At 41.6% G+C, this 25,362-nt stretch overlaps 2 protein-coding genes across 2 annotated transcripts; both read right to left on the bottom strand.

The window, feature by feature from the left end:
- Positions 1-1,448: 1,448 nt before the first annotated feature.
- On the bottom strand, positions 1,449-3,830 carry LOC110779232 (CBL-interacting serine/threonine-protein kinase 11). Its single transcript, XM_021983765.2, has one exon. It carries the CDS (start codon positions 3,475-3,477, stop codon positions 2,074-2,076), a length of 1,404 nt encoding a protein of 467 aa, XP_021839457.1. The 5' UTR covers positions 3,478-3,830; the 3' UTR covers positions 1,449-2,073.
- Positions 3,831-11,162: 7,332 nt separating this feature from the next.
- On the bottom strand, positions 11,163-25,355 carry LOC130463516 (uncharacterized). Its single transcript, XM_056832665.1, has 3 exons — positions 22,653-25,355; positions 12,126-12,362; positions 11,163-12,008 (listed from the first exon to the last, which is right to left on the bottom strand). Exons 1-3 carry the CDS (start codon positions 25,353-25,355, stop codon positions 11,163-11,165), a joined length of 3,786 nt encoding a protein of 1,261 aa, XP_056688643.1.
- Positions 25,356-25,362: the final 7 nt, after the last annotated feature.

Below are 25,362 nucleotides of genomic sequence, written 5' to 3'. Positions count from 1 at the left end.
ATATAAATAATTAACTTTTTATTTGAATTTAATTGTGAAATTTTAGAGGGTAAGTCTTATCATATGGGGACACCAAAAGTGATGTTACCGAAAAACCCCTCCCCTCTTCACTTATACTCACACATTTCTTTTCCTACTTTACTTATAAGTTACTCCCTCCGTCCCGGAATACTCGACCCGGTTTGACCGGCACAGAGTTTAAGGAACTTGAATTGACTTATTTAATTTAATAGGTAGTAGTTGATAGTGGGGTATTATTTTAATGTAGTTAGTGGGAGGTGGGTTAAGAGGTGGGGTTGGAGATAGTAGGGGTTGAATTTTTAATTATTTTTTGTATGGAGTAAGGGGTAGGTGGGTCAATAGAGGTGGAGTGAGAAATAATATAATATTGTTAGAATATTTCCATTTTTAGAAACAGGTCAAGTATTAAGGGACGGCCCGATAAGGAAAACAGGTCAAGTATTTCGGGACGGAGGGAGTACAACTTACAAGATTCCACTCAATCTATTTTTATTCATAACTTTCCACTCAATCTATTTTTATATTCTTCGTTTCTTACAACTTCACTCAACCTACTTTTTTTATTATTTTTTCTTATTACATTTCACTTTTCCCATACTTATTCTCTACTTTCCAATCATTTATCTTAGTGTCCCTATTATTTTAAAACTGATGGAATATTTGAGTTCAACTCTTACCTGTTCAAACCCTTAGTAGATGATCGAGTAGGTTAGGTACATCAAACCATCAGCCTGCAAGTAGCACAATCATGCAACCTGGTCACACACAACATCATATTACGTATTCTGCTGCATCATCATAACTTTAAAGTTTTAAGTAATTACCTTTAGAATGATGGCATTTATGGTAAGGCCAAAAGATTAGATATTAAAATATTTTACATAAAATCTGAAATTGGATATAAAGCAGTTGGTTCGTTTTCTATATGCCAAGATAGCAGAATATACTTTCAGGAAGTTTCTCCAGATTGTCTGGAGTAATCCTGTCCATTAAACTGAGAAAGTATAGACAACAGCAGTTTCACACAAAATATCTTGTATTGAGTAGTTGAGCAAGACTACCCGACACACTATCATGATCACCTCGACCTCTAAGACTCTTCCAAGTGCTTGCCATAATGTGTACAGCCGAGGGCCGACCCCAATTATTGGAGCCTACCACTAAATGACAATTAATAATAGACTAATTCAAATCGTCCACAAATTTGTACTCCGGGTGATTTAATTACACCGGACAACACATGTGGTCATACCGTAATCTAGTATCTCATGTTTACAATGTGTGCACGGATTCGTCATCGTCAATTCACACACGGAAACATGCTGTGTGGTATATGTTTCTCCAATATGCATGTTCATTACAGGGTTACAGCAAACTCATAGTACCTGCATCAATTATTTATAGATATTGAATCTGTAATCTGTATATACATCTTGCCAGGCAGGCTCACATTTTTCATTTATTCATCAACTGTACAATGAATGTAGTATTAAGTACCCTACAATTTACAAATGTATCAATTATTTTCTTTTTTGTTTTGGTAATGGCAAACATTACCTCAAAAATGCTTTCTCATCCGGGCGCAATAATCAGGAAATACCCTGGTATTGCTACTTTCTCCCCTTCTGAATACATGGATTATTAGTTACATTACAATAAAAAACAGACTACAACTTCACACATGATGATTATACTTGATCTCACAAACTGTGGTCAAAACAAAAATAAAAACAAAAAATATAACACCCACAAAATAACTCCACACAATCTATCTAGATGATAGATTTTCATGTGTACTAAACAAAATGCACAAACAACAATTTCTATTACCCGGATTTGACAGCGTACCGGTTTCCCATTAGAAGCCACCCAGCTCGCAGCTGCCGGCCTGCCGCAACAATTAAAGCTGATGATTACAATGTTAAAACTTGAAAAACACTAAAAATGAAGAGAACATATACTACAGAGTGTGTAGCAACTTTTCTTCAGGTGATGGTAGCAATAGCCAGTAGTATAATTAGTACTCCGAAAACATATATACCAGATCGTCAGTCACTGATGAACAGATACTGCATCAGGTGTTGTATTTGTATCTGTTTCTTGCGCAGGTTGTGTTTTAGAGTCATATATCAACCCAGAAAGTTTGGGCATTAGTTTCTTCTTCCAAATGTTATTGTAGGACACAGATTCTCCCCCTTTTATCTTCACCTCAACAACTACCAGCTCTTCAGTCAGCTGGTTTATCTCCACCCTCGCAATGAAGTTCCCATTCAAACCTTCTAAGTCAACCACACAATCTTTCCTCCTGCGAACCTTCAAATTCAGCTCACCCGCGACTTTCTCAACCGTGGTAATGATCTTATCTACAGGCACAGCTGATAAGAACTTTTCACCATTCACAAAAGGGTTGAAAGACTCGTTTAATAGCCCTGATAAGTCGAGCCCTGACGAGAAAGCGATCAAATCAAATGCATTCAGTGGAATAATACTATTACTACTGCTATTGGTACTACTACTAGTGCTACTACTCGCCTCCGCTTCCACAACCGACTGTTGTTGTTTCAGAGCAAAGAGGCTGTCATCCAAGTCATCACAATAGTAGTCATGATAAAACTGAAACTCAAACTCTGAACCTTTATCCTTAAATAAGCCACCCTTCTTGAACCAAGGATCACGAATGATCTCTTCAATAGTAATCCTAGATTTCGGGTTCGTTTCTAGAAGACGACCCAAGAAACGCTTAAGCTCAGCAGACATCCATTTTGGACATCGAAACTCCCCCTTATAAATCTTCCTATACATAGCCATCAAATTCGGATCATTGAATGGCAAATACCCAGCTGTAAGAACATACAATATAATCCCACACGACCATACATCTACCGTCGCACCATTATAACCTTTTTTCGACAAGATCTCCGGTGCTACATACGCGGGTGTCCCACACAACGTGTGGAGCAACCCATCATCAGGTCGGATCTGATCCTTAACCGCGCTAAGCCCGAAATCCGTAACCTTAAGACAGCCATTTTCATCTACCAGCAGATTCTCGGGCTTAAGGTCACGGTGGTAAATTCCCCTAAAATGACAGTATCCAACAGCGGAGATAAGCTGTTGGAAATACTTCCGGCTAAGGTCTTCGCTAAAACGGCCTTTCGCCACCTTAGCGAAGAGCTCACCACCTTTGGCAAACTCAATTACAAAATATATCTTCACCTTACAGGCTAAAACCTCGTACAAACGTACGATGTTCGGGTGGCGAAGACGGCCCATGATCATAATCTCTCTCTTGACATTAGCCATTAGATTCGTTCCTACAATCTTTTTCTTGTTGATCACTTTGATCGCCACGCTTTGCCCAGTTTTGATGTTCCTCCCATAGTAAACTTTGGCGAAGGCGCCGCAACCCAGAAGCCTCCCCACCTCATATTTTTCAAATAATACACCGTTCTCCATTTTTATTTTTTATTTTTTCTTTAGGTGTTTAGAAATTGGGACATAATATATGTCAGAAACGCAATCTCTGGTTCTTTTCGAACTTAGAAAAAACCAGAGATCAAATTAAAGGAAAAGATAAAGATAAAAGAAGAATGAAGGATGATGATGGTTTAGGAAAGAGAAATGAGGTTTTGAAATTTTGAAATAGTGTGTTTTAGAGCTGGCGGGTTGGATTTTAGGTGATTTTAAGGCTGTCTAATTTAAATTTAACTGTGTTTTTATTTTTCTGGTCTGTATTTGGCAAGATTGGCGGAGAAGACTAATATCAGGCAATTTCGTTTTAAAGCTGCCTAGAAACTTCGTTTCATTTGATAATAAAATATTAATATTTAATAATTATGTATGTATAAAAGTACAAGTCAATAATGGCTTAAAGGGCCGATAGGGCGGATTAATCTGGGTCGTTGAGTGGAGAAGAGGCGAGTTGTGTTGAAACCTTGTCCATTGATTGCGAGGGTTGTTACTGCTAATCATTGGGGCCCATTACAAGTGCATATTGTTTTTTAAAGAAAAAATAATTGCAGAGCGAGTTAGGGTCCTCCACGTGGTCACCTACGTTGAGAAGGAGTGGGACAGATCAGCACTTGAGCAGGCAAACGCGGGTTCTCTTGTTTCAGTTTAACTTGTACAGCTCCTGAGCTCCAATCTGCTCTAGCTATTGACACTTTCCGAGATGACGTCGCAAATCAAACAACCTATAGTTAATTGCACTTCCTTTGTCTTTAAAATATTGCGTCATACTCTCTATGTATTTATTTAAGGGATTCATTTATTATTTTTGACCGTATTTATTTAAGAGATACATTTGCCATTTTTAATAACTTATCAACCCTACCGTCTAATTAAATAATACATCTAATTTACCCTATGACCCACCATCCTATTAAACAAATAATTTTATAACCCTACCCCCACTTCCCACCCCAAAAATGACATGGTCCCCACTTATTACTTATTAAAATATCTACCCAAACTCACTTGCTTTATTATTTTATTTCATTCAATTCTTTTTCTTAATACTCGTGCCCGACCAAATGTATCCCTTAAATAAATACGGAGGGAGTACTATACACTCCTTCCGTTCTTAAATATTTTTTTCATCTGAAATCTTGACATTATTCACAATAGAAAAGAAATTTTGAATTATGTTTAATACGGAGTATATAAGAAAAAAAAACATAGTCATATGGGATCTTGTTTGATTTGTCTCAATGAGTACTTTACCCACTCCGTATATAAAAAAATTATAATGTTTAATAACGTGTAATTAGATATATTAACGATGTAAAATGTTAAGAAATGGAAAGAACATTTAGGAACAGATGGAGTATATCATAAACTAGTTTTTTATGCACACGATGCGTGCGTGAATTTTTAGAATGCATGTAGGCCGATATTGAGAAATTAATATTTACTATCGTAAAATTATTAGCTATTTTTTTTCTTATTTTGAAAGCATCTTAACCGATTTCTTTATACCTATTTCAAGACTTCGTAAAAAATAACTCATCCAATAGTTAAGAAAATGGTATGAAAGATCTATAGCAACAAAAGGCGTAAGTTGAAAACTTAAAAACTGATACGATAGATTGAGATCCACCAAATTTATAGAGACGATTATGCATGATCATAGTTCGAAAACTAACGCAAATGATGCATAAATTGAAAACTTAGAAAACAGAACGATAATATTCCGTAATTAACTAATATTCCACCAATTTTTTTTTTTTAATAATTTAAAGATTGACTATCAACTTAAAGTCTTAAACACTCCCTTTTGCCTTTTATAATTAATGGAGTAGTAATTTAAACTTTGTAGTTAGTAGGGGCATTAATTAATTAAATTGTGAATTAACTGAGGGTATTATTATCTTTTCCTTAGAGACACCAAAAGTGTGATTACGAAATTACCTTCAGCTCTTCCCTTATATAATAGAGATATATGTCTGTTCCGAGTATGGAACTGGGGGAGCCCTGCCTGGTGATGTTGCCCTGTCAGACAGAACGAACATAAGCTAACCTCGGGGGTTTAACCGAGGAAACCCCCTCCGATGCCTAAGTCAGCAAATGAGATAATACTCTAGAGAGAGAAAGTAGAGAGGGTTAAGAATTGTACTTGTATTGAACGTGTCCGCAAATGAATGGGGACGGTAGTATTTATAGGCGTACTATTCAGTACTTTGGCCTATTCAGATGTTGCCGCGTGTACGCTAGTGATGTACTTGTTGTTTGTCCTTTTGCTTAACGACGTATCTATGTTGTCGTCTAGCAGGTCGTTTCCCCGCAGACCTGAGGGTCTGCGCGGTTCTTGAGGACTTGTGGTACTTTCAATAGGTACTTCCTGCGGTTGCTTTGCTTGATCTGTCTTATCAGATGTCCGATGGTCTGCTGTAACATGGATGATCTGCTAGGTTACTTCTACTCCGTACAACTAGTCCCCAAGAGTAGGGTTGACTACTTGGAGTTAGACCTGCTCTTTCTGTGTTTTTTGGCTGCATCCTGTACAACTAGTCCCCAAGAGTAGGGCTGACTACTTGGAGTTAGACCTGCTCTTTCTGGTCATAACCTGCGCGATTGGCTGTATGTATCTTTGCCCCCCTTTTTTTTTTTTTTTAAATCGTCGTGGTTTTACTGTAGTTAGCATTTTGAAAGGAAAATGAACCGTCACGGTTTATTGCGCCCCACGTGCCCTTCATCCAGGTAGGTGACTCGAAGGGTCTTCAAATCTTGGCCGTTTACTTCTTCTTTTAAATACGGGTTTCAGTCACTTTCTTCTTCTCTCTCCTCTTTCTTACCTTCTTCATTTTCTTACTCTCCTCTAACTTCACTTCGCTTCGAACTCAATTTCACCATTTTCCGAGCGCTCTAACTCCAAGTTCTTTGCTTTCTTGTGTTTTCGTGTTGTTCCGGCGATTGCGCATCCGTTGGTGGTGGCGTTTTCTTCTGAAATTGTCGAGGTTTTTTGGGTTCGCGTTTTTCTTCGAGGGTTTCTAGTCCGCCATTGTTGAACTTCTCTCTTCGCTCTTCTCTTTTCCAGGTAATTCGTTTGCTTTTTCCTTGTTGTTTTCTTTGGTTTTGCATGTACATTCAACTGTTTTAAGTAGTTTCTGCGAGTTTTTTGTGGTATGTGTTCTTTGAGTGAGATGTGGGAGTGTTTGTGTTTTTGGCTTCGCCATTTCTTCGCTTTTTGGAGCTTTTCTTCTTCTTCTTCCTTCTCTCTCTCTTTTTTTTTATTTTTTTTATATGACATGTATATTTTTATGTCGTTTTGCTCTTTTTTCTCTATCGTTTTGTATTCTGTAGTGCTTTTTTTTTTTTTTTTTTATGTTTTGCCTTGACTTTTCTCCTTCTACCCTTTGTTTATTCTTCTTTCTTTCTTCTTTTTTCTTTCAGTCAACATGTCTGATACCTCTGATAGTGCCAACCCTAGTAGCCCTGGGTATATGAGTGATTCCTCCGAGCCATACTCTCCTTCTTCCCCTTCCTCTGTCTCTTTACCCTCTGATGAAGAGGCTAGGACAATAGCAGAGAATAGGACTAAGTCTATGCATGATGTCATTTCTCAGCCTGCGGTGATATCTATCTCCAGTGGTTCTTCCTCTGGGGGTGGGTCCCCCGTTGTTGGCAGGGTTACGCCTGTTGTGTCAGGGCCTACTCCTGCCTTTCGTCAGCGTCTTAGAGAACTGCGCCATGAGCATTTGGCCAGTGCGGTTCGATTGAACCCTCCCCCTAATGCCCCTCTTGGGCTAGACATCCAACCCCTGGCAGAAGTAGCTTGGTTGGACAGTTTTGATCAACTAGACGAGCCTTTTATTGGGAGTATTGATGGGTCGTTGCATGTTTACCGCAAACGTTCTCCGATGGCAAGTGGCCCTAGCAGTGGTTATGGCGACGTAGAGCATCATCTTCAGAATCCCATTCTCGAGGAGGTGGGGCTTCTCCGACCGTTTCCGTTGTATGTCGAGGAAGATCTGCCCGTTGGCTCGACTGAAAGTTATTTAAGTCCTGAAGTTTCATATGGTCCCTTAAATGCTGCGCCGGATGCGGATTGGCTCAAAGCAGCTCGTCAACATGATTATCCTAGTGTTGGAAGGGAGCTTTATGCTTTTCCCCCTGGATATGAGCTGGTTGTCCCCGCAGATGATGCTCGTATTACTGCTCCTCCCCCAGGTCATATTGGGTTGTATTCATATCATCTGGACTTTGGGCTGCGCTTTCCCTTGGATCCAACCTTGGCCAAATTCCTGAAGGCTTTTAATGTCTGCCTGGCGCAGCTTCATCCGTTTGCTATACGGACTCTGGTCTGCTACTTGTGGGTGGTGCGTTTCAAAGGCTTCCCTGAGACTCTCTCTTTATGCAAACGACTGCACTGTATTCGAAGCAGTGATAACAAGGAAGGGAGCATTGGTTGGTTCACCACTTACACTGCTCGAGGCAAGATGACTTGTCTGGGTAATCCTACCGGGCAGAGGGATTGGAATGGTCGATTCTTCTGGCTCCGAGTTCCCGCCGACTTTCCGCTGCCCCGCACTTTTGTCCCTCCTAATGGCAGAATGGAAGGTGTAGAGGTCCTTGCTGGTCATAATTTGGAGGATGCTGCCTACGAGTGGTTTGACTCCGTGGTCAAACGTGACGCCAATGGGAAGGATATTGGCCGTGCACCCAGGAATTGGCTACCTCAGTCAATGTATATTCTGCAGAATGATGTTCTTTCCGCTATGCACTTGTGCAATAATCATCCCCACGGTATACTTTTTTTCCTTTTGACTTTTTCTGTCTTGTACTTAGTTTTTTTTTTATACTATCATGACACTTTCCTGTTGCCCTGCTAGGTCGCCAACATCTTGATTTGAGTTCTTTGGGCTTGGCTGCTGATGGGACCCCACATACCAACGAACCGGCAGAGGACCCTGCCAATGCCTACCGTACCATAGCTGACGCTGTTGGTGGTCGCAAGGCGAGTTCTCGGCGGACTGCCCGAGGAGGGAGTCTTGCTGCTAATCGCCCTGCCAGGGGTGGGGGCTCTGTGGTTAGCCGTACTGGAAGAGGCGGAGGCTCTGCGGGAGTAGTTACCGGGGCAGGCATCTTGGCACCACGCTCTACCCCTACCTCTCGAGCTACCTCTTCTACTCCTTCCTCTGCGCGGCGTGGTCATACCACTCGCGGAGGAGGTAGTGTGGCGGGTCAACGCCGGCCTCGCTCTGAGATGGAGAGTGTTTCTGCTGACGCGACTGGAACAGCTGCAGACCAATTGCGGTCTGCTCAACCAGATCAGGTCGTGGATTCTTCTATCTCTGAGCAGGTGGAAATTGTGGCCGAGGAGCGGGATGTTCCTTTTGTGCAACGCCCAGGTAAACGCGTTTGCACTGGGGAAAGCTCTCGTTCACAGGAGCAGGCTCAAGCTTCTGCTCCTGCTAATCAGAGCACTGCTTCTCTCCCTACCTCGTCTGCTGCTCTTGCTGCTTATTTGGAGGAGCAGTTGAAGTTGCCCGAATCCTCCATCCCTTCTTATGTAAACATCAGAAACCACGAGTTTTTGGAGAAGGAGATCCTCGATGTTCGCCCTGAGGTGAACCCGGAGCTAGCTGCCCTCTTTCCTCCTGCACCGATTAGCGGCGACATTTTTGTTCCTAACTGGGATGTCAAAGCTAATGAATCCTTGTATGCTAGCTTCCCAGAGAAGGGTGGGACGTTGGCATATCGGATGTTGAAGGGAATGACGTTGCCAGCTGACCGTCCTCTGGAGCGTGTTTATACTCCTGGGGCTAACGCCTGCCAGAAGGTGTTAGAGGTATGAAGTTTGTACATCCCTATTGTTTTGTACTTAGTCGTTTTTTGCATGTTTTTATTTTAACACTTTTTTTTTTTTTAGGCTGGAGGTGCAGTGAAGGAGCTCTGTGACTTCTTTTTCTATTATCAGAGGAAGCATGACGAGCATCTTGCTCTCCTTGAAGAACGAGACAGGCAGATTCGGGATTTGACCTTAGAAAATGAGAGAGCGTCTTCTTCCCTTACCATTGCTAATGCCAACGTTCAGGCCATATCCGTGGAGAGGGATAATTTGGCTAGTGAGGTCGTTGCTCTGCGTCCAGCTAAGGAGAGCTTGGCCAAGGCTCAGGCGGAGATAGAGGCTAAGAGGAAACGCACTGAAGATTTGGCGGAGCAGCTAAGCCTTGTTGAGCAGAGGCATGCTGATGAGCTGGCAGGCCTTCGCCGTTCTGTGCAGAAGGAGGTGGCTGCTGCTGTGCGGGAATTTTGTCGATCTGACGCTCAGTATGCTCTTCTGACGCAGAGGTATGACGGTGGGTGGAAGGCAGCCTCTCTTATAATCAAGCACAAGTATCCGCAGTTTGATTGGAGCTTAATCGAGGAGGATTGGCTCGCTGGCCTGCACCTTACTATCCTTAGGGAACTGCGAGAGGCTGAAACTGCTGAGGGACATGCCGCGGAACCTAGTTATGTGCCTGACTTCTGCGTTGAGAACATTCACCCAGGAGACTTGCCCTTCTCTAATGAGGATGATGCTGCGGGCAACAACGAATAATGGGTGTGGCGGCTATCCCCCTGTTCCTCTTGTGTTACTGGGCCTGTTATGTAATAGTTTGGTTTTGAACAATATTATTTTGCGTTTACCCTATTGGGTGGTGGCGTTTGTGTCACTTCGTTTTTGGAACAATTTGTAGTTAGTTTATTGCTGCCTTTCTTTTTGAAATATTTTCGAGTTGGGCTGGTATTTTTACTGCCCAGAGCCATTTTGTAGGGCTGTACTTTATCTATTTTCCTTGGTTTTTAATGAAGGTATAGCCGCCGGCATTTGATATGCATATTTTGCTAAGTACTTAGCCAATTTTTGATATCTTGTTTGCCTTTGGAAAGTTCTAGCCTTGATCAGAGTCAAACTTTATAGCATGTCTTATGACTACCTCCCCTTTTGGACTGTCTTGGCTTTTGCCAAGGCAAACTTAGGGACTGCTCTGTGACATTTCTGCGGTATTCTGGCTAGCCTTTTGAGCTGCCTTCAACCTTGAATTGCCTTGGCTTTGGCCAAGGAAAAACTCGGAAATTGCTTTGCGATATTCTAACTAGCTTTTTGGGCTGCTTCCAATTTTGAATTGCCTTGGCTTTGGCCAAGGCAAAACTCAGAAATTGCTCTGCGATAGTCTAGCTAGCCTTTTGGGCTGCTTCCAATTTTCAATTGCCTTGGTTTTGGCCAAGGCAAAACTCGGAAATTGCTTTGCGATATTCTAACTAGCTTTTTGGGCTGCTCCCAATTTTGAATTGCCTTGGCTTTGGCCAAGGCAGAACTCAGAAATTTCTCTGCGATAATCTAGCTAGCCTTTTGGGCTGCTTCCAATTTTGAATTGTCTTGGCTTTGGCCAAGGCAAAACTCGGAAATTGCTCTGCGATATTCTAGCTTAGAAATTCATCATGACACTGTTCTTCAGCTAACTTGAGTGATCAAGTCAAGTCATCTGTTGAATGTGTGTATCATGGTGTATTTCTATGTTACATCGTACTTTGCTTATCACCATATCTTTTCTTGGAACCGCCAAGCTCATTTCATTATATGTATTCTGTAAAAAGGAGTACAAAAAGGGATAATTTTGGCTTATCTTGCCTTATCATTGTATAGATCACTTATACTAAACATAGTATTTTTTGAGCATGTTGGCGTTCCAACTGTTCTTTAACTCTTTTCCATCCATTGTCATGAGATGATATGAGCCAGGGGCTATCTCCCTTGTGATCTGGTATGGTCCTTCCCAATTTGCAGTGAATTTCCCCTCTGCCTTGCCCTTTCTTGTGGCTGCTGTTCGTCTGAGCACCAGGTCTCCCACATGCATAGGTCTGTGTTTGACTCTTTTGTTGTAAGCTCTGCTCATTCTCTCTTTGTTTACTGTGAGTCTCAGCTCTGCTAGCAACCTTACCTCTGGCAGAAGGTCTAATGATTCCCTCATGAGTTGTTCATTGGTGCTTTCATCATAGTACTGCACTCTGAAACTGGGCAGGCCAACCTCTACCGGTAATACTGCTTCTGCTCCAAAGGCTAACTTGTAGGGACTTTCTCTTGTCGCCTCTTTCTCAGTTGTTCTATTGGACCACAAAATTTCTGGTATGAGGTCTGCCCATGCACCCTTAAAATCCTCGATTTTCTTTCGCAGAGCTCCAAGGATCTGTTTGTTCGCCGCCTCGGCCTGTCCATTGTTCTGTGGGTGGCATACTGATGCGTAAGCAAACTTGATTCTTAGCTCTGCGCAATAATCCTTTACCGGTGTGCAATCGAATTGTGTCCCGTGATCAAAGACCAAACTTTCTGGGATGCCAAATCTTGTGATGATGTTTCTCCAGATGAAGTCTTTCATTCGTTTTGCTGTTATGCTCTTTGTGGGCTCTGCTTCTATCCACTTGGTGAAATAATCCACTGCCACGATCAAGTATCTTCTTCCTCCACTCGCGGCTGTAAACGGACCCAGGATGTCCATTCCCCACTGAGCGAATGGTATGGGATTGATGATTGGTTGCAGATCATTTGAGGGCTGATTGATTACTGGAGCGAACTTTTGGCATTTGTCGCATTTCTTCACGTATTAGTGCGAGTCACTCACCATGGTTGGCCAATAGTACCCTGCTCTGAGAGCTTTTAAGGCTAGTGTTCTACCCCCAATATGATTACCACATATTCCCTCATGAATTTCTTCAATGATTCTCTGTGATTCCTCTGTTGAGACGCATCTCAGCAGGGTAGGGAGAAGGATTTTTTGTACAATCTGCCCTGGTAGATCACAAACCAGTGTTCGTTTCGCTTTATCTTCTTCTGTTCTGGCTCTGCTGTAGGGAGACCCCTGCCAAGCTTGTATGATACTATACTTGTTAGGTTATGATACATATGACAATTCATAAATCATGCGGAAAAACCATTTAGCCAGGAATACATATTATTTACACATAATCATATAGCATAGTTTAGATGCATACTCTTTGTTGCGTGCCTTCCCTAGCTGCGCCCGAACCGAACAAGAACAAGTCTTTAGGACTCCAAGTGTCGTCCCTCCGTAGATAGTCCACAGCACGTCCGGATCCGCCTTAAGATTGACCAACTAGAATCGCCCTTAAGGTACTAATAATTTCGGCACTTTTAGGCAAGATATGTGACTGAATTTTTCTCTCAAAAACTCACTTTTAATACTTGAAAACTCGTTATAAATTGTGAACCCAGGCCACATATTTATAGGGGTATGGAAAGAGAATTGGAATCCTACTAGGATACGAATTAATTAAATTAGAATCCTAGTGAAACTCTTATTTAATTACTTTATCTTTTAGGATTAGGAATTTAATCATTAAACGAATCCTGTACGTTTTAGGTTTCGTATGTGAACACAAACACACACGCACGCACAGCAGCCCACGAGGGGCGCCATGCGCGCGCGCGCACAGCCCGAGCAACGCAGCCCATGACTGCCGCAGACTTGGGCGCGCGCTGGGCCTGCCTTGCGGTGGGCCTGGCGCAGCCTTGGGCTGGCGTGTTGTGGCGCGCGTTTCCCTTGCTGGACGTGGGCCTGGCTTCGTGCTGGGCCTTCGTCTAGCAAGCTCGTCCGATGCTAATTCGTACGACGCGCTTCCGATTAATTTTCCGATTCCGGAATTCATTTCCGATACGAACAATATTTAACATTTCCGATTCCGGAATTAATTTCTGTTTCGAACAAATATTTAATATTTCCGTTTCCGGAATTATTTTCCGATTCCGATAATATTTCCGATTCAGACAATATTTCCGTTTCCGGCAATATTTCCGATTCCGGCAATATTTCTATTTCCGGTAATATTTTCCGATACGTACCATGTTTCCGTTTCCGGCAACATCTACGACTTGGATAATATTTATATTTCCGATACGATCCATATTTCCGTTTCCGGCAATATCATCGTTTCCGGAGTATTCTTTTCTTGCCTGTGACGATCTCAGCTCCCACTGAAACCAAGATCCGTCGATTCCGAATATCCATAGATGGAGTATTTAATGCCATTAAATACTTGATCCGTTTACGTACTATTTGTGTGACCCTACGGGTTCAGTCAAGAGTAAGCTGTGGATTAATATCATTAATTCCACTTGAACTGAAGCGGCCTCTAGCTAGGCATTCAGCTCACTTGATCTCACTGAATTTATTAACTTGTTAATTAATACTGAACCGCATTTATTAGACTTAACATTGAATGCATACTTGGACCAAGGGCATTATTTCATTCAGTCTCCCACTTGTCCTTAGGGACAAGTGTGCATTTTCTAATTCCTTTGTCGCTCGATGCTTGCTCTTGAACATAAGGTAAGAGTTGTCATCCTTATTATGTCCAGAGGTGTTCCTCGGTTTCAGAGTTCAACTGATCAAATAAACAGATAATCATAGCCTATGATTCATCCGAGCACGGCCATGCATTTCACAGTTTCTAGCTCTCCGAGTGGCCTTGTACAACTTTTAAGCATCTCATCCCGATTTATGGGAGGACAATCCCAATCTTGCGATCTTGAGATTAGACTTCGTTTGATAGGTGATTACCTGAGCGTTGCCTTTATAGCCTCCTTTTACGGTGCGACGGTTGGTCAACGTCAAAGCAACCAGTTCTCAAACAAGTAATCTCAAATCACTCAGGTATTGAGGATTTAGTGTCTAATAATTTTAATGAAATTTACTTATGACAGATTTTCATCTCTTACAGTAAAGTTTCATAGGTCTTGTCCGATACTAGTCTTCACAAAGTAAGTATCTATGCAAATGATTATGACATTGCTATGTCCACATAGTTCAAGAAACAGAACTACTAGTCATCTTGCATTCTAATCGTCTAACGTTTTCTATGCGTCCAATTTTATAGAAAACTCCGACTAGGGACCATTTTCAACCTTTGACATTCAAGTTCACTTGATAGACATTTCTTAGTCACAGGACTGGTCCTGACAGTCTATCTTGAATATATCGTCAAATTGAAGGGACTCATCATTTAATAAACCACAAATTAAATGGAAAAATGAATTCTCTTCATTTATTGTGAATGATTAACCAATAATGTTTTACAAAGATTTAAACTCTAAAACTTTAAAACATTAAACAGAGACATCAAAGCCATTCTCCAATATGCTTGATTCCCATAGCTGCAGTGTGCGAGTTGTGCTTCGCCTGCGGCAGAGGTTTAGTCAATGGATCTGATATGTTGTCATCAGTTCCAATTTTGCTTATCTCGACTTCTTTTCTTTCAACGAACTCTCGTAGAAGGTGAAATCTACGAAGTACATGCTTGACTCTCTGGTGGTGTCTAGGCTCCTTTGCCTGTGCAATAGCTCCGTTATTATCACAATACAGGGCTATTGGTCCTTTAATGGAGGGGACTACACCAAGTTCACCTATGAACTTCCTTAGCCATATAGCTTCCTTTGCTGCTTCATGTGCAGCAATGTACTCCGCTTCAGTTGTAGAATCTGCAATGGTGCTTTGCTTAGCACTTTTCCAGCTTACTGCTCCTCCGTTGAGGCAGAAGACAAACCCCGACTGTGATCTGAAATCATCTTTGTCGGTTTGGAAACTTGCGTCCGTATAGCCTTTAACAATTAATTCATCATCTCCACCATAGACCAGGAAGTCATCTTTGTGCCTTTTCAGGTACTTCAGAATATTCTTGGCAGCAGTCCAATGCGACTCTCCTGGGTCTGACTGGTATCTGCTTGTAGCACTGAGTGCGTACGCAACATCTGGGCGTGTACATATCATAGCATACATTATTGAACCAATCAATGATGCATATGGAATTCCATTCATTCGTCTACGCTCATCAAGTGTTTTTGGGCACTGATTCTTGCTTAGAGTCATTCCATGAGACATGGGTAGGTAGCCTCGCTTGGAGTCCGCCATCTTGAACCTATCAAGCACCTTATTGATATAAGTGCTTTGACTAAGTCCAATCATCTTTTTAGATCTATCTCTGTAAATCTTGATGCCCAATATGTACTGTGCTTCTCCTAGATCTTTCATCGAAAAACATTTCCCAAGCCAAATCTTGACAGAGTTTAACATAGGAATGTCATTTCCGATAAGTAATATGTCGTCGACATATAATACTAGGAAAGCAATTTTGCTCCCACTGACCTTCTTGTATACACAAGATTCGTCTGTGTTCTTGATGAAACCAAAGTCACTGACTGCTTCATCAAAACGTATATTCCAGCTCCTGGATGTCTGCTTCAATCCGTAGATTGACTTCTTTAGCTTGCATACCTTTTTAGCATTCTTTGGATCCTCAAAACCTTCAGGCTGTGTCATAAACACAGTTTCTGTTAAAACGCCGTTTAAGAAAGCAGTTTTGACATCCATCTGCCATATTTCGTAATCGTAATATGCAGCGGTTGCTAACATTATCCGAATAGACTTTAGCATTGCAACTGGTGAAAAGGTTTCATCGTAATCCACACCGTGGACTTGCCTGTAACCTTTTGCAACCAATCTAGCTTTGAACACTTCAAGTTTCCCATCCTTGTCCTTTTTTAGTTTGAAAACCCATTTGCTTCCAATGGCTTGGTAGCCATCTGGCAAATCGACCAAATCCCATACTTGGTTTTCAGACATGGAGTCTAATTCAGATTGCATGGCTTCTTGCCATTGCTTGGAGCTAGGGCTCGTCATAGCTTGCTTGTAAGTCGCAGGTTCATCACTTTCAAGTAATAGAACGTCATATCTCTCGTTCGTCAAAATACCTAAGTACCTTTCCGGTTGAGATCTATATCTTTGCGATCTACGCGGGGTAACATTTCTAGTTTGACCATGATTCTCACCAGATTCTTCTGAAGATCTCTGAGTTTCATCCTGAATGTCATCTTGAGCATTCTCTAGAGTTTGTTGTTCGACTCGAATTTCTTCGAGGTCTACTTTTCTCCCACTTGTCATTTTGGAAATGTGATCTTTCTCCAAAAAGACACCATCTCGAGCAACAAACACCTTGTTCTCAGATGTATTGTAGAAGTAATACCCCTTTGTTTCCTTTGGATAGCCCACAAGGATACATTTGTCAGATTTTGGATGAAGTTTGTCTGAAATTAATCGTTTGACGTATACTTCACATCCCCAAATCTTAAGAAAAGACACATTTGGAGGCTTTCCAAACCATAATTCATATGGAGTCTTTTCGACAGCTTTAGACGGAGCTCTATTTATAGTGAGTGCAGCTGTATTTAGTGCATGTCCCCAAAATTCTAATGGAAGTTTGGCCTGACCCATCATTGACCTGACCATGTCTAGCAAGGTTCTGTTCCTCCGTTCCGACACACCGTTCCATTGTGGTGTTCCTGGAGGAGTCAATTCTGATAGAATTCCACATTCTTTCAGATGGTCATCAAATTCATAGCTCAGATATTCACCGCCTCTATCAGACCGCAGTGCCTTAATCTTCTTGCCTAATTGATTCTCTACTTCACTCTGAAATTCCTTGAATTTGTCAAAGGATTCAGACTTATGCTTCATTAGGTAGATATAACCATATCTACTGAAGTCATCAGTGAAAGTGATAAAGTAGCTGAAACCACCTCTAGCATTTGTACTCATTGGTCCACATACATCTGTATGGATTAAACCCAATAGTTCATTTGCTCTTTCTCCAACTTTAGAGAAAGGTTGCTTTGTCATTTTGCCAAGTAAACATGATTCTCATTTACCATAATCCTCTAAGTCAAATGGTTCTAGAATTCCTTCCTTTTGAAGTCTTTCTAAGCGTTTCAAGTTTATATGGCCTAATCGACAATGCCACAGATAGGTGAGATCTGAATCATCCTTTTTGGCCTTTTTGGTATTTATGTTATATACTTGTTTGTCGTGATCTAATAAATAAAGTCCATTGACTAATCTAGCAGATCCATAAAACATCTCTTTAAAATAAAACGAACAACTATTGTCTTTTATTAAAAAGGAAAATCCCTTAGCATCTAAGCAAGAAACTGAAATGATGTTTTTAGTAAGACTTGGAACATGGAAACACTCTTCCAGTTCCAAAACTAGCCCGGAGGGCAATGACAAATAGTAAGTTCCTATAGCTAATGCAGCAATCCGTGCTCCATTTCCCACTCGTAGGTCGACTTCACCCTTGCTTAACTTTCTACTTCTTCTTAGTCCCTGTGGATTGGAACATAAGTGTGAGCCACAACCTGTATCTAATACCCAAGAAGTTGAATTAGCAAGTATACAGTCTATAACGAAAATACCTGAAGATGGAACGACTGTTCCGTTCTTCTGATCTTCCTTTAGCTTTGGACATTCTCTTTTGTAATGGCCTATTCCATCACAATAAAGACAGCTTGATGTGGATTTGTCCTGCTTTGATTTAGCATTGCCCTTGGACTTTCCACCTTTCTTGAACGGTCTCCTTCTAGCCTTGAGTAAATCTTTGGCTTCACAGTCCAGTATTATTTCAGCCTTTCTGACAAGGTGAACAAATTCTGCAACTGTTTCTTCTCTTGGTTCACTTAGGTATAGTTGCTTGAAGCGACCAAACCCACTTTGTAGTGAATTGAGCAAGATAGAGACTGCCATCCTTTCGCTTATTGGTGTTCCTAGTAGACTTAGGCGATCAAAGTATGAACGTATAAGATCCACATGGAACCTCAGTGGGACGCCTACCCTCTGTTTAGTGCGAAGGAGCTGAACATGTGTTTCTTGGACCTTCATCCTATAACACATGTTGGGAGAACTAACCTTTAGACCAGACATTGATTCAATCAACTCATGGACGTTCAGGTCCCTGTCCTCCGTGCTTCCACGACAGATATCCCTCAGATTCTTGATGAGCGTAAAAGGTTCATAGGCTACAAACCTTCTAGCCCAATCATCAGGGATATTGTTCAGCATGAGACTCATAACCTTTTTGAGATCCGCATCCCAGGCGTAAAATCTCTCAGGGGTCATGTCTCTGGCATAGTAGCTTGGCATGGGATGTGACAGTACATACTCAAGTCCATTGAGTTTGACTATTTCAACTAGCTTAGCTTCCCATTCAAGAAAATTTGCCAGGTTCAGCTTGACCATAAGCTCAGAACCTATGATGATGTTTTGATTGTTGTTTGCCATATTAAAAACTACAATTGAAAAGAATAAACAAATAAATAACCATTCACAGTTTCTCTTAATAAACTTAAATTCTAGCATACATGCATAATTCAATGTTTATTAAGCATTTTATTCAAGTTATGTGTTCCGGCAGGTGTGAATAAAATGATTCCAAGATCCTAAAATCATTGAAGAACTAAGCACAGTTTGTCGACTTAATCCTAAAACATCTTAGGTAAGCAAAAGCCTTTTGCTAATAGTCTAGAAACTATTCTTGGTTGATAGGTACGTCTAAGAACTTATTAGGTAAACCTATCGATTTTGCCACGACATAAAAGGACTCCTTACTTATATCGTTGAGTTTCACCAAAACTAACATGTACTCACAATTATTTGTGTACCTTGCCCCTTTAGGACCAATAAGTAACACCTCGCTGAGCGAAAACTATTACTAGATTGATGTAAAGGATATCCAAGCAAGTGTATATTTTGGCATGGCACCTTATAACTCAATTTTTAAGTTTGGAACTTAAGGCTCTTACTATGTTGGTTAGATTTTAAGTGAACTAAAATCCTTAATCATGCAACATAATCAAGCTTTTGATCTCATGCATTTTAAGACATATTTAAAAGCAATAAATAACTTAAAACATGCATAAGATAAATGTGATCTAGTATGGCCCGACTTCATCTTGAAGCTTCAACTTCAAAGTCCGTCTTGAAAATCTCCGTGGGAGGCACCATTTTCTTCAAATAGGATAAGCTATAATTAAAACTAATTACAACTATTTGATGGTACGCAGACCATATTTGAATTGAAAAACAACTTTGGTACTTTAGACCAATTACATTCAAATTAATGGTACGCAGACCATATTTTTCTATCCTATTTGGGCCATACTAGTCACTTCATAACCTGCAAAACAGTACATATACAATATATACCATTCACCCATTCATTATCATGAATGGCCCACATAGCTGGTTAGTAAAACACATTATGCATCACGTAAACATTTGCAGCAATTAATCAAGGGCACCAATAATCTACCAATTATTCAGTCCTTATTAATTCTAATCAAGTTGTTTTAACCTTAAGGATTTGTAGACCTAATCAAGAGTTTATGACTAAAAAGGGCTCCCACTTAAACCAATAAATTCATATGCTTTACTAATTTTAAACATAAAAATGTATTTCTAGTCTAACCGGAAACATACAAATTTAATTAAAATTTAAAGCTCATATAAATTTATAATTGAATCCAAAAGTTTAATTTAATTTCAGTCGTATTTAAATTAATTCATGATTTTAATTTTAGTAAAATAATTAGAATAAATAAAATTTATTATAATTACAATATTCAAAATTAAAATCCAAGAAAATAATTTAAATTATTAATTTTAAAATTAATTAAAATTACGTAAACTGAAAATTTCAAATTAAACATTCAAAACGATCTAATCGCAACGCAAACACCCTACGCATCGCACGCCCATGGGCCACACGCACACAGCCATCGCTGGCCATGTGCGCGCAGCCCATGCGCTACGTCGCATAGCTGCTGCTTCTACCCTTCGCAAGCCATCGCGCGAGCTGGTGCTCGCTGCGCGCGCGCCAGCGCTCGATGCACGCGAGCCATCGCTCGCTGCATTCGCTCGTCAGCGCTTGCTGCATGCGAGCCAGGGCTCGCTGTGCGCGCTCGCCAGCGCTCGCTTGTGCGCGCCAGCGCTCGCTGCGCGAGGCATCGACGCTGGGCGCAACACTCGTGGCACGCGAGCTTGCGCTCGCTGCACGCGAGCTTGCGCTCGCTGCGCGCGAGGCTGCGCGCGCTTGTGCGAGGCAGTGCGCGTTGTGGCGCAGCTCGCTTGCTGCCCACACGCGACTGTCGTGCCTTGCCTTCGCCCATGCCCATTCGTCCATTGCTCATAGCCCACGACACAAGGCAGGGCTGCTGCCTTGTGCTCGTGCACCATGGCCTTGCTCATTGCATTCGTGCCGCATGGGCGACGAGCTCCCTTGCTCGTCGTCACATGCCCGCACTATACAACACCCCTTAAGGGTAACACGTAGCGTCCATTGCTTTGTGCGTGCAAGTTATATGAACGAATCGCATAAAATTTGAAAATTTATATTTAAAATTAATGACAAATTAATAAATAATATTAATTTCATAATTTTAGGGCGAAAAATCGAAAATTTATTATTCAATTGATTTCCGATTATCATGGATTCAAGCCTAGGTCATAAAAATTTAAAATTTATCATAAATTTACAATTTTTATGGTGGTTTTTAATCATAGGTATCTAATTAAATTATAATTAATTATGAAAATCAAATTAATTCTAAATTATTCTAATTTTCAACAAATTAATCATAATTACAAATTAGATTGCATAATTAACAAGGCTAGGCATTCAAACTTGTTAAACATATACAGTAGGTCAATAAAAATTCAAGATTTATCAACAAGAATCGCAAATATTTAATTTAACATCTTAAATTTACGAAATTTTGCATTCGAAAAACTAAAACCTTCGAAAAGTCATAGTTAGGCTTCGAATTTGAGAATTCTGGGTTCGGCAGAAAAATACTTTTTTTGTCAAAATTTTAGAACGCCTTGTTAGGTTATGATACATATGACAATTCATAAATCATGCGGAAAAACCATTTGGCCAGGAATACATAGTATTTACACATAATCATATAGCATAGTTTAGATGCATACTCTTTGTTGCGTGCCTTCCCTAGCTGCGCCCGAACCGAACAAGAACAAGTCTTTAGGACTACAAGTGTCGTCCCTCCGTAGATAGTCCACAGCACGTCCGGATCCGCCTTAAGATTGACCAACTAGAATCGCCCTTAAGGTACTAATAATTTGGGCACTTTTAGGCAAGATATGTGACTGAATTTTTCTCTCAAAAACTCACTTTTAATACTTGAAAAATCGTTATAAATTGTGAACCCAGGCCACATATTTATAGGGGTATGGAAAGAGAATTGGAATCCTACTAGGATACGAATTAATTAAATTAGAATCCTAGTGAAACTCTTATTTAATTAATTTATCTTTTAGGATTAGGAATTTAATCATTAAACGAATCCTGTACGTTTTAGGTTTCGTATGTGAACACAAACACACACGCACGCACAGCAGCCCACGAGGGGCGCCATGCGCGCGCGCGCACAGCCCGAGCAACGCAGCCCACGACTGCCGCAGCCTTGGGCGCGCGCTGGGCCTGCCTTGCGGTGGGCCTGGCGCAGCCTTGGGCTGGCGTGTTGTGGCGCGCGTTTCCCTCGCTGGACGTGGGCCTGGCTTCGTGCTGGGCCTTCGTCTAGCAAGCTCGTCCGATGCTAATTCGTACGACGCGCTTCCGATTAATTTTCCGATTCCGGAATTCATTTCCGATACGAACAATATTTAACATTTCCGATTCCGGAATTAATTTCCGTTTCGAACAAATATTTAATATTTCCGTTTCCGGAATTATTTTCCGATTCCGATAATATTTCCGATTCAGACAATATTTCCGTTTCCGGCAATATTTCCGATTCCGGCAATATTTCTATTTCCGATAATATTTTCCGATACGTACCATGTTTCCGTTTCCGGCAACATCTACGACTTGGATAATATTTATATTTCCGATACGATCCATATTTCCGTTTCCGGCAATATCATCGTTTCCGGAGTATTCTTTTCTTGCCTGTGACGATCTCAGCTCCCACTGAAACCAAGATCCGTCGATTCTGAATATCCATAGATGGAGTATTTAATGCCATTAAATACTTGATCCGTTTACGTACTATTTGTGTGACCCTACGGGTTCAGTCAAGAGTAAGCTGTGGATTAATATCATTAATTCCACTTGAACTGAAGCGGCCTCTAGCTAGGCATTCAGCTCACTTGATCTCACTGAATTTATTAACTTGTTAATTAATACTGAACCGCATTTATTAGACTTAACATTGAATGCATACTTGGACCAAGGGCATTATTTCCTTCAATACTGTCGTACCACTGAGGCTCTGTGCTGATGGCATTTACCATAGGCCTCTTATCGATACTCTTTTCTTCCTGTACTTCCACCATCACTGTTCTTTCAAGGTCTTGCAGCGAAGAGCTTGCTAATTTTGAGAGAGCATCTGCTTGGCTATTCTCTGCTCTGGGGACCAACTGGATCTCGAAGCTTTCCAACTGGGCTACTGCTTCTTTCATCAGTGCCAGATACCTCTGCATGGACGGTTCTCGAGCTTCATACTCGCCTCTATACTGACTGGCCACTAACTGGGAATCTGTTTTCAACACGATTTTTTTAGCATCCGCTGCCTTGGACATTTGAATGCCTGCGATCGCTGCTTCGTACTCTGCTTCATTATTTGAGGCTTTGAACTTGAACTTTATGGCATATTCAAAGACATTACCTTCTGGTGAAGTCATTATAATGCCTGCTCCTGACCCTGTAACTGCGGCTGAGCCATCTACATATATCTGCCAGGTCCCCAGAGGCTCCTCTTCCTCCTCGTAAGATGCCTCAGCTATGAAGTCTGCTAATGCCTGTGCCTTTATGGCCGTTCTTGGCCTGTGTTCAATATCGTACTCTGAGAGTTCTACCGCCCATTTCAGCAGTCTGCCTGAGGTATCCAGCCTTCGCAATGATTTCTCTAAAGGCTGATTTGTTAATACTTGTACCTTGTGAGCGTCGAAGTATGGTTTCAGCTTCCTGGCAGCTATCATAATTGCGAAGGCCATTTTTTCGATCAGGGGGTACCTCTGCTCTGCGGGGTTGAGAATGTGACTGACGAAATATACTGGCTGTTGGGCCTTGTCCTTTTCCACTATTAAGGCTGCTGCTACAGACGTTTTGGAGGCCGAGATGTACAACTGCAAAACATCTCCTACTTCTGGTCTGGCTATTGTTGGGAGGTTCTTCAGATGATTTTTTACCTCTGCGAATGCCTTTTCTTGCTCTGCTTCCCACTTGAATGTTTTGTTGCCTTTCAGTACCTGGAAAAATGGGAGGGATCTATCTGCAGATTTACTGATAAAACGAGTGAGTGCTGCCATCTTTCCAGTTAATCTCTGTATATCTCGTATGTTTTTTGGCTCTGGCAAGTTGAGTATGGCCTCCACTTTCTCTGGGTTGGCATCTATTCCCCTTTCACTGACCAGAAATCCCAAGAATTTTCCTGACTTAACACCGAACACACATTTCTTTGGGTTTAGTTTCATGCCGTACTGTCTCAACGTAGCAAATGTTTCTCGCAAGTCTGCGATGTGATCAGCCTCTTTTTTGCTCTTGACTATGGAATCATCCACATATACTTCCACATTCCGGCCCTTTTGCTGTGCGAATATCTTATCTACAAGCTTCTGGTAAGTTGCACCTGCATTTTTTAGGCCGAATGGCATAGCTTTGTAGTTATAAACTCCAGCGTCTGTGATGAAAGCAGCTTTCTTACGATCTGATTCGAGTAAACTGATCTGATGGTAGCCGGAAAATGCATCCATGAAACTCAAGAGAGCGTGTCCACTGGTGGAATCAACCAGCTGATCTATTCTGGGCAATGGGTAACAGTCCTTCGGACAGGCCTTGTTTAGGTCTGTGAAGTCTACACACATCCTCCATTGACCATTTGCTTTCTTTACCATCACAACGTTAGCCAGCCATTCTGGGTAATCGCACTCTTCTATAAACTTGGCTGCTAGCAATTTGTTGATTTCTTCTTGGATGGCTACATTCTTCTCTGTCGAGAAATTTCTCTTCTTCTGTTTCACTGGCCTAACTTCTCTGCTGACATTCAGTCTATGGACCATAACACTGGGGTCAATCCCTGGCATTTCGTCCGCTGAGAAAGCAAATATGTCTGCGTGCTCTCTCAGCAGACCAATGAGGTTCACTCTAAGGGATAGATCTACGTCTGTGCCAATTCGAACCGTCCTGTCTGTCAACCCTTCCTCTAATTCTATCTCCTCAGTTTCGTCAGTTGACGTGGGTTCCAACAGACCTTCCTCCCGATGCTCGAAGTTTTCCATGCTTAGCAACTTGTCTTTTTTGCGCTCTGCTCTCTTTCCTTTTCGAGATTGGGGAAGTTCTTCTTCTGCCAGTGGTGGGGGTCTAGGTGGTTGTTTTAGCGCTGTGTGGTAGCACTTCTTAGCCTGCTCCTGACTGCCTTTGACCTTGGCTGAGCGGCCATCATTTGTCGTATACATCATGGTGAGGTGATAAGTGGAGACTACAGCCCCTGCGTCATGAATGAATGGTCTGCCAAGAATGACGTTGTAGGCTGCGGGGACTTTCACAACCATGAAGTCTACCATGATGTCCTTGATATCCTTCCCTTGGCCAATCTGCACTGGCAAACTGACTATCCCTTCTGGTATCACTGTGGCTCCTGTGAATCTGATTACTGGGTAATTGACTGGCTTTACGTATTTCTCATCAATTTGCAACTCTTGGAAAGCAGGCCAGAACAAGATGTTTGCAGAGCTACCTCCGTCTATCAGAATACGGTGGATTTTTCTGTTTGCTACGTTCAGGGCTAGTACCATAGGGTCGTCATGGGGGTATATTATGCCTTTACAGTCCTCCTCTGTGAAAGTGCACTGCGGGATTTTTGGAGGGGCAGGCCACCTGCCAGAATTATGGTAATTAACCTGGTGTTTGAATTCGCTCACACTGGCCTTGGCCCCGCTAACAGTGGTTCCTGCGTAAACTGGCCCTCCTGTTATGACCAAAATGTCGCCCATTCTCTTT

The sequence above is a fragment of the Spinacia oleracea genome, chromosome 6, assembly GCF_020520425.1.
Source record: "Spinacia oleracea cultivar Varoflay chromosome 6, BTI_SOV_V1, whole genome shotgun sequence".
Classification (NCBI taxonomy): domain Eukaryota; kingdom Viridiplantae; phylum Streptophyta; class Magnoliopsida; order Caryophyllales; family Amaranthaceae; genus Spinacia; species Spinacia oleracea.
Note: the sequence above shows the minus strand (reverse complement) of the source record. Positions and strands in the feature narration are given on the sequence as shown.